The 16,335-nt window shown below is 40.9% G+C and overlaps 1 protein-coding gene across 2 annotated transcripts in view; it reads left to right on the top strand.

Moving 5' to 3' along the window:
• Positions 1-7,176, top strand: part of GMCL1 (germ cell-less 1, spermatogenesis associated) — a 62,911-nt gene extending 55,735 nt beyond the window's left edge. The window contains exon 13 of one of the 2 annotated variants that reach the window (XR_015136681.1): positions 5,821-7,176. Coding sequence is in view for 1 of the 2 variants with exons in the window: in XM_086326207.1 (XP_086182333.1) it covers positions 5,821-5,949 (129 nt within the window). In the remaining variant the exon portion in view is untranslated. The remainder of the gene's footprint in view (positions 1-5,820) is intronic. The other variant, XM_086326207.1, reaches the window with a different exon arrangement.
• Positions 7,177-16,335: the final 9,159 nt, after the last annotated feature.

Raw genomic sequence — 16,335 nt, 5'->3', positions numbered from 1 at the left:
CCAAGGCCAAATTTGTCTGTTACTCCAGGTGTTTCTTGACTTCCTACTTTTACATTCCAGTCCCCTATAATGAAAAGGACATCTTTTTTGGGTGATAATTCTAAAAGGTCTTGTAGGTTTTCATAGAACTGTTCAACTTCAGCTTCTTCAGCGTTCCTGGTTGGGGCATAGACTTGGATTACTGTGATATTGAATGGTTTGCCCTGGAAACGAACAGAGATCATTCTGTCATTTTTGAGATTGCATCCAAGTACTGCATTTCGGATTCTTTTATTGACCATGATGGCTACTCCATTTCTTTCTTCTAAGGGATTCCTGCCCACAGTAGTAGATATAATGGTCATCTGAGTTAAATTCACCCATTCCAGTCCATTTTAGTTTGCTGATTCCTAGAATGTCGACGTTCACTCTTGCCATCTCCTGTTTGACCACTTCCAATTTGCTTTGATTCATGGGCCTAACATTCCAGATTCCTAGGCTTCAGCAATATGTGTACCGTGAACTTCCTGATGTTCAAGCTGGTTTTAGAAAAGGCAGAGGAACCAGAGATCAAATTGCCAACATCCACTGGATCGTGGAAAAAGCAAGAGAGTTCCAGAAAAGCATCTATTTCTGCTTTATTGACTATGCCAAAGCCTTTGACTGTGTGGATCACAATAAACTGTGGAAAGTTCTGAAAGAGATGGGAATACCAGACCACCTGACCTGCCTCCTGAGAAACCTATATGCAGGTCAGGAAGCAACAGTTAGAACTGGACATGGAACAACAGACTGGTTCCAAATAGGAAAAGGAGTTCGTCAAGGCTGTATATTGTCACTCTCTTTATTTAACTTATATGCAGAGTACATCATGAGAAACGCTGGACTGGAAGAAACACAAGCTGGAATCAAGATTGCTGGGCGAAATATCAATCACCTCAGATATGCAGATGACACCACCCTTATGGCAGAAAGCCAAGAGGAACTAAAAAGCCTCTTGATGAAAGTGAAAGTGGAGAGTGAAAAAGTTGGCTTAAAGCTCAACATTCAGAAAACGAAGATCATGGCATCCGGTCCCATCACTTCATGGGAAATAGATGGGGAAAAGTGGAAACAGTGTCAGACTTTATTTTGGGGGGCTCCAAAATCACTACAGATGGTGACTGCAGCCATGAAATTAAAAGACACTTACTCCTTGGAAGGAAAGTTATGACCAACCTAGATAGCATATTCAAAAGCAGAGACATTACTTTGCCAACAAAGGTCCGTCTAGTCAAGGCTATGGTTTTTCCTATGGTCATGTATGGATGTGAGAGTTGGACTGTGAGGAAGGCTGAGCACCGAAGAATTGATGCTTTTGAACTGTGGTGTTGGAGAAGACTCTTGAGAGTCCCTTGGACTGCAAGGAGATCCAACCAGTCCATTCTGAAGGAGATCAGCCCTGGGATTTCTTTGGAAGAAATGATGCTAAAGCTGAAACTCCAGTACTTTGGCCACCTCATGTGAAGAGTTGACTCATTGGAAAAGACTCTGATGCTGGGAGGGATTGGGGGCAGGAGGAGAAGGGAATGACAGAGGATGAGATGGCTGGATGGCATCACTGACTTGATGGACGTGAGTCTGAGTGAACTCCGGGAGTTGGTGATGGACAGGGAGGCCTGGTGTGCTGTGATTCATGGGGCCGCAAAGAGTCGGACACGACTGAGCGACTGATCTGATCTGATCTGATCTGATGCAATATTGCTCTTTACAGCATCAGACCTTGCTTCTATCACAGTCACATCCACAACTGGGTATTTTTTTTGCTTTGGCTCCATCCCTTAATTCTTTCTGGAGTTATTCTCCACTGATCTCCAGTAGCATGTATGGATGTGAGAGTTGGACTGTGAAGAAAGCTGACCGTTGAAGAATTGATGCTTTTGAACTATAGTGTTGGAGAAGACTCTTGAGAGTCCCTTGGACTGCAAGGAGATCCAGCCAGTCCATTCTAAAGGGATCGGTCCTGGGTATTCTTTGGAAGGAACCTTATGCGAAGAGTTGACTCATTGGAAAAGACTCTGATGCTGGGAGGGATTGGGGGCAGGAGGAGAAGGGGACGACAGAGGATGAGATTGGCTGGATGGCATCACTGACTCGATACACTTGAGTTTGAATGAACTCCGGGAGTTGGTGATGGACAGGGAGGCCTGGCATGCTGCAATTCATGGGGTCGCAAAGAGTTGGGACACGACTGAGCGACTGAACTGAACTGAACTGAATGAGTGGTGTTGAGCATCTTTTCAGGTGTTTATTAGCCATCTGTTTGTCTTCTTCGGAGAAATATCTGTTTAAGTTTTCGCCCACTTTTTTGATTGGGTTGTTTGTTTTTCTGGTGTTCAGTTTTATGAGCTCCTTGTATATTTTGGAAATTAATGCTTTGTCAATTGTTTCATTTGCTATTATTTTCTTCCATTCTGAAGATTGTCTTCCCACTTTGTTTATATAGTTTCCTTTGCCATGCAAAAGATTTTAAGTTTAATTAGGTCTCATTTGTTTATTTTTGTTTTTATTTCATTACTCTGGGAGGTGGGTCATAGAGGACTTCGCTATGATTTTATATTTTATACAATGTCCTGCCAATGTTCTCCTCTTAGTGTTTTATGGTTTCTGATCTTACATTTAGGTCTTTAGAATTCATTTTGAGCTTAGAGGCATGATAATGGCAAGAAGACAGTTTTTAGAAACTATTGCTATAATCCAAATTATCAGCAGTAAACAAAGCATGAATTACTGGTACACACAATAACATGGATGAAATAATCTAAATGCAAGCAGTGAGACAAAAAAGAGTGCATTCTGTATGATTCTTTTTATTTAAAACTCTAGAAAAGGCAGACTATGGAACAGAAGCAGGCAGTTGGTTTCCAGAGGGTGGCGGAAGCATCAGGAACCTAAGGACACTGAGGGGGATGGATGGGGGTGGATATGTCTATTATCTTGAGTATGCTGGTTTCTCAAGTGTATATACATGTAGTAGAACTTATTGTATATTTTATGTAACTTGTATGTTTATACCTCAGTAAAGACCCTTTAAAAAAATAAACCAATATCCAATTAAAAAAAAAAAAAGATGCTCTTGCTGTAACCCAGATCAGAAACAACGAGAACCTCAACTTAAGGAGGATAGTAATGGGGTGAAGAGATGTTGATAGGTTCTCAAAATTAAGGGGTGCACTTGGTAGAATTTGATGCTTAAGTGTGTGTGTGAGTGTGAGGAAGAAAGTAGTCAGAGATAGTACCTGGCTTTGTGACTTGGGCAACTTTTTTCCCTTATATTTGAATTATAGGAAGGAAAATGAACATGACTTGGGGGTAAAGAGATGATGAATTCTGTTTAAAGCATATTTGATTTGAGGGCACTGAGGTAAAAATTGGAACACTGGTGGATAAATGGGTCTAGCGTTTATCAGCAGTGCCTGGGCTAGGAATAACGATTGGATCAGACAACCTACAGGAAATTATGTTGAGAATATGACAGGATGGAAACCTAGGGAGCGTTGGTATTTAAGGGGTGGGCAAAAAAAGTAACCTGGAATGAAGTATTTAAGAACTAGGATGGGGAATCAAAACCAGTTGCAAGCATGACAGCACTGACGGCCCAAAAAGAATGGAAATGGTAGGTAGTATTCAGTAGCTGATGATTTAAACTTGAGTTGCTTTATGTCTAAGCGAAGATTTCTAGTAAGGAGTTGGACTTAAGGATTCTGGAATTTAGAAATAATAGAGCTATAGTAGAAATAAGTAACATGAGCCTCAGAGAAGCAGAGAAGATAGAAAAAACAGTCTGGAAACAGATGAAAACTAGGAAGATACCACCACTATGTCTGATGCTGTGATGTATGGGCTTCACTGCTCCCATGCCATAGTGGAAGAAGGAAAATGGAGCTTTTCTAAAGATAAAGGTGCACGTATAGATATAAACTGAGCCATCGGGCGGCATTAAAGGTTTTAAGAAAGCAAGAATTAGGTATCTAATGAACGGGAAATGGGGATTAGTACAGTGTTATAATCAGAAATTGGTATGTCCATTCAGCCCCCAAGTGATATCTGCATGGCTCTCTTTCCCCAGAATTGGGTCTTTGACCTACTCTCCCCCACCAACCTTAACTATATTTAGATACCAGAATGCTAATTTTCTTAAGAGTTGTGAGTAGAGAATCTTGCTTTTATCATCAGATACACACATCATCAAAGCCTTTGTCCTCAATAGACTTAGTAAATCTGCCTTGAGTCAGGTTATTGCTACACATGTTGACTAGTCCAGGGTGACTTAAGCATCTGAAGGTCAACTGTGCTTTGACATGCTTGCTGTCTGCCAGCCCTGTTTGCACCATCAGCCCAGGTGATGCCTCATCTGACTTGTCATCATATCCATTTTGTTCACTTAAACAACAAAATACCACTTTGCCCAATTTGGAGACTATAGTGTGTGTGTCTGTGTGTAACATTTCTATTCCCTGCCTTCTTTATCCAAATTTATCTTGCTGATCCCCCAACACAGAAGCTGTATCTAGCTGAGCCTTTGTCTGTCACTCAAATGTTGCAGTTTTAGTCCCTCTTTAGTCCCTTAGTAGGAACACATGCTTCAGTAAATAATATAAAATTCTAGATTTAAACAGTATTTTAAAAGTATATTCTTCAGGGACTTCCTTGGTGGTACACTGGATAAGAATCTGCCTGCCAGTGCAGGGGACATGAGTTTGATCCCTGGTCCGGGAAAATTCCACGTGCCGCAGATAATTAAGCCCGTGCATCACACCTACTGAGCCCATACTCTAGAGCCCAGAAGCCGTGACTGCTGAGCCTATGAGCTGCAACTACTGAAGACCGCTCGCCTAAAGCCTGTGTACTACCATGAGGAGTAGCAGCCACTCACCACAACTAGAGAAAGTCCACACAGAATCAAAGACCCAGCACAGTCAAAAATAAATATTTTTTTAACTTTTTTTAAAAGTGTATTCTCCAGAATGTATAAAGATAAAACAAATGCATATTAGTTCAGAGAATATATCCAACTATTGAAAAAATAGAGGAGTTCCCATTTCAGGGCTACTGCTTATACTCTAAAAGGATTTATTCTTTTCATGAAAACCTGCTGGTAAACGGTTCCAGAGATCTGTAACATGAGTGAGTGAGGGTTATATTTGTAGCTCTCAGGTGTAGTATCAACTCCTGTCTCTAGAATCTCAAGTTGTTCTCATGTATATTGATGTAACTGAACTTGAAATTGATTTTACATGGTAATGTATTTTAGGTTCCAAGAGACAAATAACTTGTTTGCATTAGAGATGGTGGGAAATCTTAGACAAGGGTGGGAAGGGGCCATGCTTATTGTTGTGACAATAATGACTCCCATCAAGTATTTGCTGCACATAAAGACCATCAGACATAGAAACCAAATGAGAAGTCTCTATTTCTGGGCCGTATCTGTTCATAAAATATGTAGGTACTTGATAGAAATTTTCCAGTAATGAAAATAACTACCGTTATTGGTAATTTAATATATAGCTGGCTTTGCTGAGCCCTCTATGTGCATTGTCTCATTTAATCCTAGTATAATCCTATGGAGTGGTTATTCTCCTCTTTTACAGTGAGGAAGCTGCAGTTGATAAAGTCAGTGACTTGCCCGAGGTCACAAAGCTAGTGGGTGGAAGTCTTGAGATTTGAACAGAGACTGTCAGATTTCAGATGCAAACTTTTAACCACCATACTAACCTTTAGTTCACTCAATTCAACAGTTGGTTCTCTGTTTTATTTTTATACTACTACTATTATCATTAAAGTAACAAATTTGTTTTATAGGAACAAGTAGTGATGAACTTGGACAGCAGGCTTCTGATCTTCCCTTTATATATCTGCTGTAACTTCCTGTATATATCGCCAGAAAAAAGAACTGAAAATAGTCATCATCCAGAAAATCCAGAAAACTGAAGAACTCACCAGTTGGAAACAGTAGCACTTTGAAAACTTTTTTGCCAGCTTTAATTTAATGGCCCTGCAGATATTCACATCTAAGGTGACTAACAATGACAAAGGCCTTACGAACTGTACAGATAATACAGAAGACTATTCTTATCCTCATTACATTTCTATGCATATATGGAAAAGCATTTTAAAGCCAAGAGAATATCTGTCAAACCATTTGCTAATAAAGATATCAACTCATGCTTTTTAATTTAGCATCAGTAGAAAATTGCTATAGGTAAATTTCCCATTTCTCTGCAACCATACATAGAGTCAGTTTTCAGCTTGAACTTTGATCCTACTTAATGTTAGTGAACCTCAATTATCCATCTGTTAGTTTCATTTTTATCTGACTAAAAGAAAGCTAAAGGAATAATCTGGCCAATTATAAATGCTCTTTCAATTGGTATATTTAAAGCTGTCCTTAATTTTTTTTCCAGCTGCTCTTTATGATTCCTCCTACTAGTCAGATATTCTTCTAGTCTACATATGTTATTAGTCATTAAATATTTTTTCATGGTTTTGAAGACTAAGCTGAGGAACTTTTATTTAACTTTAGCATTTTCATGCTTTTTTATTTTGCTTTCCTAGCATTTTAACAAGAAAAAAATCAGCTTCAGGCTTTCAAATGATCTTGAATAGGGGAAGAAAATTAGTTTGATTCCAAGGATATTCCTTTGCCTTTTATGGTCTTTTCTTTGACATTCTGTACAATTTTATTATTAGGTCACAGATTATTTATATACCAAATATTATACGTTAAACATTTTCATATTCTGTGGTCTTTGAATTATTTATTTTCAAATTTTAGTTGGGAATCTCAGGACTTTATAATCTCCGAATTGAGTGCCTTTGAGTTAAACATAATATTAGAAATCTCATAGTAAATGTAAATAAGGTCGGAGGATATCATATAGAAGCTGATAATAAAGCATTAATGTATAAATAGAACTTATTTTTGTCAAAAATGAGATGTACATTTTTCATGATTTATATATGTTCGGTTCTTGCATTTACTGCTATTTTGAAAATAGACATGCTCATCATTTTTCAAGTCAAAGTGAGTATTTTTTGTGGTTAATAAATATTTTTAGTATGTTTTAAGAAAAATGGGAACTACTTTTGTGTACCTGTACAAATAATAAATACTCATTTGGAGAAAGAATAAATAACATATAAAATGAACCAAAAAAATAACTCAGTTGAAACCAGAATTTTTTTTTCCAAGTTTGAATTTTTTATAGTTAGATTTAACTTTTAGAACTCATTGCTAGTTTTTATTCCCTAGCGATATGTCCATAGATCATAAATCACTTTTGTCCTTTCAAAATTGATCCCTCATGGTGAATTTAAAGGAAGCTTTTAAATGCCTTCCCTATCTCTACCCCTAGAACTGTAGTTTGAATGGTTTTAATACAATAATTTGGCTGTATCAAGAGACTACATTTCTTGTTTTTGTATTTGGCTGTATCTCTTTCATGAGATGCTTTTGTTTTTTTCCTTATTGTAACATCAGAGATTCCTTACCCTTACATATTAAAAATATAAATACCAAATTTAAATCAAATTTAAATAACTGAATTTTTACAAATCTTGGAAGTAAAGATAATTAAAGTTTGAGTATATTAGTAAAATTATTTCATTTCACTTGTATGAATTGATCAAAGTGGAATTATATATGGTTCCTGTCCCTTGTTTGTTTCCTAGCCAAATTGCTTACAAACAAAAGAATTATTTCTTCAGTCACAAGTAGGTTGTAGTCTCACTGGAGAAACCGGTAATTGTCAGCTAGTACTCCACACTGATAGTAAAGATCTGCTTTTGTTTTCTTACCAAATACTTTGCATACTTTTCATTCTTTTTAATTGGAATCTTCTTAATAAAGTATTAAGTATCAGCTGGAGTCTTATATCAACTAATATATATGAAGATTTTTGTGTTGGTCACCTTTTGCCTTATAACCTTTGCCAAGTCTTTTTTTAAGCTGCAAGGGCTAGAAAACAATATTTAGCCAACTAATAATTATTTTTACTTGGCTATCAGTAAAGAAGAGGTCCTTATGAGGAAATATTCTAGAGTTCCATGCTAAATTACTAGAGATATATAAATATACCTTTCTTTTTCAAAAATTTGGCTTGAAACTTAGCAAGGTAGGCAAAATTAAATGATTAGTGGTAGTCATTAGTTTTTTACCAAGCATTTAGTAGCCAACATTTTATCACATTTCAAAGTCTTTAAAGAGGATTGATTGCCATCATTAATAAGCAGATTTCAACATCAGATGTAAAAATAGGGTCACCAGAGTCACTGTGGCTATCAAAGCTAATTAAAAATAAATAGAACTTAAAATTTACTTCCTCAGTCACATAGATACATTCCAAGTGCTTAGTTAACCACAAGGAACTAGTGGCTACTGTATTGGACAGTGCAAATATAGTCTGTTCATCATTGCAAAAAGTTCTGTTGAACAGAGGTGCTCTAGAATAGTGGACTGTTAACGTTGAAACTGTCAGGAATTATATTCCCTTAAAGATGAACCCATGTAAAGAATAGAAAAGGATAATAGAATGCAAATGGTAGATAATTTATCAATCACCTAGAATGATGTGTTGAATCATAACTTCAAGTAATTTGGACCTAAATCCATTAACTACATTAAAAAAGAAGTCACAGTAGTTTCCTCCCAACCACAGAGTTTGCAATTCTTCTGAAAGTCCATGATAAAAGGATACAAAAACAGAAAACCTCAAACATCATCAACCTCTATTAACTAGTGGTCAAACTATATCTAATTGGTGGTGAAATTACTGACTCAATAGTATGCATCCATTTGTAAAGATAAAGTCAAGTTGCTCAGTCATGTCCAACTGTTTGCGACCCTGTGGACTGTGGGGGGGGGGGTCCTCCATCCATGGAATTTTCCAGGCAAGAGTACTGGAGTTGGTTGCCATTTCCTTCCCCAGGGGATCTTCCCAACCCAGGGATTGAATCTGTGTCTCCCACATTGCAGGCAGATGCTTTACTATCTGAGCCACCAGGGAAGCCCTCTGTAAAGATTAAAAGTAGGATGCTTTTGTAAAGACTGGTGATTTTACATAAAATAGGACTAGAAAAGGTAAAACAATTTAACCAAGTCTCAAGATAGTACATTTGTAGGAATCACAGATGCTTAATGTTTAATGTGCCTTAGAGGTGTCCGTGAAGAGATACCCCAGGTCCAAGGTAAGAGAAACCCAAGTAAGAGAAGAGATACCCCACATCCAAGGTAAGAGAAACTCAAGATGGTAGGTGTTACAAGAGGGCATCAGAGGGCAGACACACTGAAACCATAATCACAGAAAACTAGTCAATCTAATCACACTAGGACCACAGCCTTGTCTAACTCAATGAAACTAAGCCATGCCCTGTGTGGCCACCCAAGATGGGCGGGTCATGGTGGAGAGGTCTGACAGAATGTGGTCCACTGGAGAAGGGAATGGCAAACCACTTCAGTATTCTTGCCTTGAGAACCCCATGAACAATATGAAAAGGCAAAATGATAGGATACTGAAAGAGGAACCCCCCAGGTCAGTAGGTGCCCAATATGCTACTGGAGATCAGTGGAGAAATAACTCCAGAAAGAGTGAACGGATGGAGCCAAAGCAAAAACAATACCCAGTTGTGGATGTGACTGGTGATAGAAGCAAGGTCTGATGCTCTACAGAGCAATATTGCATAGGAACCTGGACTGTTAGGTCCATGAATCAAGGCAAATTGGAAGTGCTCAAACAGGAGATGGCAAGAGTGAACGTCGACATTCTAGGAATCAGCAAACTAAAATGGACTGGAATGGGTGAATTTAACTCAGATGACCATTATATCTACTACTGTGGGCAGGAATCCCTTAGAAGAAAGAAATGGAGTAGCCATCATGGTCAATAAAAGAATCCGAAATGCAGTACTTGGATGCAATCTCAAAAATGACAGAATGATCTCTGTTCGTTTCCAGGGCAAACCATTCAATATCACAGTAATCCAAGTCTATGCCCCAACCAGGAACGCTGAAGAAGTTGAAGTTGAACAGTTCTATGAAGACCTACAAGGCCTTTTAGAACTAACACCGAAAAAGATGTCCTTTTCATTATAGGGGACTGGAATACAAAAGTAGGAAGTCAAGAAACATCTGGAGTAACAGGCAGATTTGGCCTTGGAGTACAGAATGAAGCAGGGCAAAGGCTAATAGAGTTTTGCCAAGAGAACGCACTGGTCATAGCAAACACCCTCTTCCAACAACACAAGAGAAGACTCTACATGGACATCCACCAGATGGTCAACACCGAAATCAGATTGATTATATTCTTTGCAGCCAAAGATGGAGAAGCTCTATACAGTAAGCAAAAACAAGACCGGGAGCTGACTGTGGCTAAGATCATGAGCTCCTTATTGCCAAATTCAGACTTAAATGGAAGAAAGGAGGGAAAACCACTAGACCATTCAGGTATGACCTAAATCAAATCCCTTATGATTATACAGTGGAAGTGAGAAATAGATTTAAGGGACTAGATCTGATAGATAGGGTACTTGATGAACTATGGAATGAGGTTCGTGACATTGTACAGGAGACAGGGATCAAGATCATCCCCATGGAAAAGAAATGCAAAAAAGCAAAATGGCTGTGTGGGGAGGCCTTAAAAAATAGCTGTGAAAAGAAGAGAAGCGAAAGGCAAAGGAGAAAAGGAAAGATACAAGCATCTGAATGCAGAGCTGCAAAGAATAGCAAGGAGAGATTAGAAAGCCTTGCTCAGAGATCACTGCAAAGAAATAGAGGAAAACAACAGAATGGGAAAGACTAGAGATCTCTTCAAGAAAATCAGAGATACCAAGGGAACATTTCATGCAAAGATGGGCTTGATGAGACAGAAATGGTATGGACCTAACAAAAGCAGAAGATATTAAGAAGAGGTGGCAAGAATACACAGAAAAACTACAAAAAAGATCTTCACGACCAAGATAATCACGATGGTGTGATCACTCACCTAGAGCCAGACATCCTGGAATGTGAAATCAAGTGGGCCTTAGAAAGCATCCCTATGAACAAAGCTAGTGGAGGTGTTGGAATTCCAGTTGAGCTATTTCAAATCCTGAAAGATGCTGCTGTGAAAGTGCTGCACTCAATATGCCAGCAAATTTGGAAGACTCAGCAGTGGCCCCAGGACTGGAAAAGGTCAGTTTTCATTCCAATCCCAAAGAAAGGCAATGCCAAAGAGTGCTCAAACTACCGCACAATTGCACTCATCTCACACGCTAGTAAAGTAATGCTCAAAATTCTCTAAGCCGGGCTTCAGCGATATGTGAACCGTGAACTTCCAGATGTTCAAGCTGGTTTTAGAAAAGGCAGAGGAACCAGAGATCAAATTGCCAACATCCGCTGGATCATCGTAAAAGCAAGAGAGTTCCAGGAAAACATCTATTTCTGCTTTATGGACTATGCCAAAGCCTTTGACTGTGTGGATCACAATAAACTGTGGAAAGTTCTGAAAGAGATGGGAATACCAGACCACCTGACCTGCCTCCTGAGAAACCTATATGCAGGTCAGGAAGCAACAGTTAGAACTGGACATGGAACAACAGACTGGTTCCAAATAGGAAAAGGAGTACATCAAGGCTGTATATTGTCACCCTGCTTATTTAACTTATATGCAGAGTACATCATGAGAAATGCTGGGCTGGAAGAAGCACAAGCTAGAATCAAGACTGCCGGGAGAAATATCAATCACCTCAGATATGCAGATGACACCACCCTTATGGCAGAAAGTGAAGAGGAACTAAAAAGCCTCTTGATGAAAGTGGAAGAGGAGAGTGAAAAAGTTGGCTTAAAGCTCAACATTCAGAAAACGAAGATCATGGCATCCGGTCCCATCACTTCATGGGAAATAGATGGGGAAAAAGTGGAAACAGTGTCAGACTTTATTTTGGGGGCTCCAAAATCACTGCAGATGGTGACTGTAGCCATGAAATTAAAAGACGCTTACTCCTTGGAAGGAAAGTTATGACCACCCTAGATAGCATATTCAAAAGCAGAGACATTACTTTGCCAACAAAGGTCCGTCTAGTCAAGGCTATGGTTTTTCCTGTTGTCATGTGAGAGTTGGACTGTGAAGAAAGCTGAGCGCCGAAGAATTGATGCTTTTGAACTGTAGTGTTGGAAAAGACTCTTGAGAGTCCCTTGGACTGCAAGGAGATCCAACCAGTCCATTCTAAAGGAGATCAGCCCTGGGTGTTCTTTGGAAGGAATGATGCTAAAGCTGAAACTCCAGTACTTTGGCCACCTCATGCGAAGAGTTGACTCATTGGAAAAGACTCTGATGCTGGGAAGGATTAGGGGCAGGAGGTGAAGGGGACGACAGAGGATGAGATGGCTGGATGGCATCACCGACTCGATGGACGTGAGTTTGAGTGAACTCCAGGAGATGGTAATGGACAGGGAGGCCTGGCATGCTGCGATTCATGGGGTCGCAAGGGTCGGACACTGCATGAGTGAATTGAACTGAATGTTCTTATATAAAGTACATATACTTTTTGGCTTCTCTGGTGGCTCAGTGGTAAAGAATCCCTCTGCTAGTGCAGGAGAAGCAGGTTCGTTCAATTCCTGGGTTGGGAAGATCCCCTGGAGAAGGAAATGGCAACCCGCTCCAGTATTTTTGCCTGGGAAATTCCACGGACATAGGAGCTTGGCAGGCTATGTAGTCCATGGGATCACAAAAGAGTCAAACACAACTTAGTGACAAAACAACAACATACACAAATTTACCTTTATGGGAAATTGCCCTGTCTGGTTAGGGAGGGAACTTGTAAGTATGATCACAAGTGTTGACAGCACTCCAACCCTACCCCGCTGCTGCTAAGTTGCTTCAGTCGTGTCCAGCTCTGTGCGACCCCACAAACGGCAGTCCACCAGGTCCCCCATCCCTGGGATTCTCCAGGCAAGAACACTGGAGTGGGCTGCCATTTCCTTCTCCAATGCATGAAAGTGAAAAGTGAAAGTGACGTTGCTCAGTCATGTCCGACTCTTAGCAACCCCGTGGACTGCAGCCCACCAGGCTCCTCCGTCCATGGGATTCTCCAGGCAAGGGTACTGGAGTGGGGTGCAAATGCCTTTTACCCTACTGTAAAGTCATTAAAATAACCATTAGAATGAGGGAACCTCACGCCATGTATTATAAACAGGATTTTTCTTCAAGATAACAGTGCTGAAAGTACACAGTGATGGATAATCTATATTCTGAGAGAGGGCAACTTGATCAGTAAATAAGGAAGCCTTAGCAGAGCACAGTTTCTGTCCCACATCTTCAGGTGGGGGAGAGGGGGCGCTTTTCTGCCTGAGGTAAATCTCAGGGCTGTCCCTTTAGGAAACTTTACTCCTTTGGTTTTCTCTTTCTCTCGTACTTTTTTATTTCTCTAAACTGACTTGTTCATACCAATATTTTAAACATGCTTAGGTTTCTCCCATCTTCACAAAACCTCCAGATTTACCTCCACCCATATTTTGCCCTGCCATATTTTGCCCTGCATAAGCGAAACTTTTCAAGAGGGTTATGCAGGGAACCCCCTGGTGGTCCAATGGTTAAGACTCCATGCATTCACTGAGGGGGACCTAGGTTCAATCCCTGGTGGAGGAACTAAGATCTCAAAAGCCACAAAGACCAAAAAAAAGGGGGGGGTATACAAATTCGCTCTCCACTGTAAAAGTCATTCACAACTCCATAAAACTGAGTGAACAAAGACTTTGTTGCTAAATCCTTTAGGTTAGATGGCCGGCGGTGGGGGGTTGTGGGAGGGGGCAGGGGTGCGGTTGGGGGGGGGTTGGTGTTTGTTTTTCTTTTTTTCTTATTTTAACATTTTAAATTAACCACTTTGTTCTTGAAACAGCAGACTTCTCTTAAAACTTAACTGATAACACTCCTTCTGTTTCTCTGGCTACCCCTTAGTCTCCTTTTGGGGTTCTTCCTCTAGCTGTCTCCAGGCCCTTTTCTCTCAGCCTCCCTGAGTGGTTTCATGCACTCTTGTGGCTTCAAATGAACACCTGTATTCTGATGATTCCTTTTCTGTGTGGTTCCAGCCGAGAGCTCTCTTCCAAGCTCCAGATACGCATCTAGTTGGCATCTCCTTTTGGGTGTTCAGCATGGCTCCTCACATTAGTAGGTCCAGATATACAGCCTTCACTCAAAACTTATATGCCTTATCTTAGCAAATGATGTTACCATCTACCCAGTTTCACAAGCCAGAAACCTGGATGTCTCCTTGAATCTTCAAACTCTCATGCAGACATCTAAGAATCAAGTTTTTCCAATTTTACCAATTCTCAGATTCAGCCACTTCCACATTACCTACTGATAACCACTCTAGTCTAGGTGACTGGAGTCCCAACCTAGACCACGATACCATCCTCCTAGGCGTTTTGCACCCCCACCTCCCAGGCAAGTCTCCACATTACCCAACATGTTCTCTGAATAAACTCAAATGTGATTCCCTCCGGTCCTCAAAGCCCTTGAATGAACAGCTCTCTGTTGCTTTTACATCAGGGTAACTTGACCACAGCCTACAAGGCTTCCAGTCTGGTCTTCACACGTTCACTCCTTGCTCCATAGGTCTCTACTTTTAGCCCATCTGCTCCCTTGCCTCTTGTCCTGGCACATGCAGTCTCCTCTGCCTGGACAATCTCTTTCCTTGTCCCCACTACAAAAGTCACCCCATTTGACCTGGCTAATTTCTACTCATCCTTAAGGTCTCATTTGGACATCATTTCCTCCTGGAAACATTCCTTGAGAACCCTTCCCCTCAAAGGAGTTAGGTATCCACTTCATGTGAACTCCTAGTATCTGGTTCTGCCCCTCTCCTGCATCTTGATACTATTTACTTGTTTGTATCCCTCAGTGGACTGCAAGTACTCAAGAACAGACTTGCTTTTTTCATTGATTAATCCTCTGGTACAGGACTTCCCTGGTGATACAGTGGATAGTAATCAACCTGCCAATGCAGGCGACATGGGTTGGATCCCTGATCCAGGAAGATTCCACATGCTGTGTAACAACTAAGCCCATATGCCACAACTACTGAGCCCGCCTGCTGCAATTACTGAAGCCCGAAAACCTAGAGCCTGTCCTCTGCAACAAGAGAAGCCACAGCATTGAGAAGTCCACGCACCTCAACTAGAGAGTAGCCCCTGCTGGCCGAAACTAGAGAAGGCCCATGTACAGCAACAAAGACCCAGCGCAACCAAAAATTTTAAAAGTTAAAAAAAATTTTTTTAATCCTCCGGTACTAGGTGTGCAATAAATATTTTTGTGAATACTTGTATTAATCATGCCTTTTTAATTGCTTTCATTTTCTAGTGTTTTGACATCTGGGGCCTTGCCAAGACTGCCCTTCCCAGGACTAGCTAATTCTTCGAGATAGCAAATGAGTCCCCTTATGAGTCTGACTTTAATATGTAAGCCAGCCAGTAAGAAGCCCCTACTCTATGACCTCCTTTATCAAGCTCACAAGTCAAGGCATTATTCCTCTGCCACAGATCCCAGGGCCAGGTACCAACAGCTCTGGACAGCCCTTAAATCTCAAGAGCCTCTGGTCAGTCTTAGAGAACCTGCTTAGCCTGCTTCCCAGCCTCTGCTGTTCCCTCCAACAAAACTCAACAAAAGCTCTCAGCCATGCTTGCTTTCCCCTTGCTCCCTCTGCCTCCTGACCCGCCCTACTGCTTCCCCGTGTGGACTTAAAACTTTGTATATGGTAAGTTTAGATTGGTTTGATATGAAATATTTTTTTGCCTATGGACAAGATGGTAGGAAAGAATAATGGGGGCAGGGCGGGGGTGAGAACTGTGTTAGGGTGGTTTATATATGGCTTTTTCCTGACATTTCTAGAATACCAACAGGGAGCAGGGGCTTCCCTGGTGGGTCAGTGGTAAAGAACCCGTCTGCCAATGCAAGAGACCAGATTTCAGCCGTGGGTCGGGAATTTCCCCTGCAGGAGGAACTGGCAACCCACTCCAGTATTCTTGCCTGGGGAATTCCATGGACAGAGAAGCCTGGAGGGCTACAGTCCACGAGGTCGCAAAAAAGTGGGACACGACTTAGCGACTAAACAACAACAAAGCACATTCTAATGCCCACCTCGAAATACAGGAGAGAAGATACTGCAGCCACCAGGAAAGAGGGGTTGGAGGAGCAGAGATGACAACTCTGTTCTCCACGGAACCTCTGGGCTCGGAAGAGGTGATACCAGGTTGGGGCAGCCTCCCTTCTTTAGATGCCGGAACCCTGGCGAGTCGTTTTATCGTTTCCCAGTCGGCGGTGAAAGCTCAGTTCCCGGCCCTCC

This window comes from Bos grunniens, chromosome 11 (genome assembly GCF_055505025.1).
Source record: "Bos grunniens cultivar Pamir isolate PY7600 chromosome 11, Bosgru_T2T1.0, whole genome shotgun sequence".
Classification (NCBI taxonomy): domain Eukaryota; kingdom Metazoa; phylum Chordata; class Mammalia; order Artiodactyla; family Bovidae; genus Bos; species Bos grunniens.
This window is presented reverse-complemented; position numbering and strand designations above follow the sequence as displayed.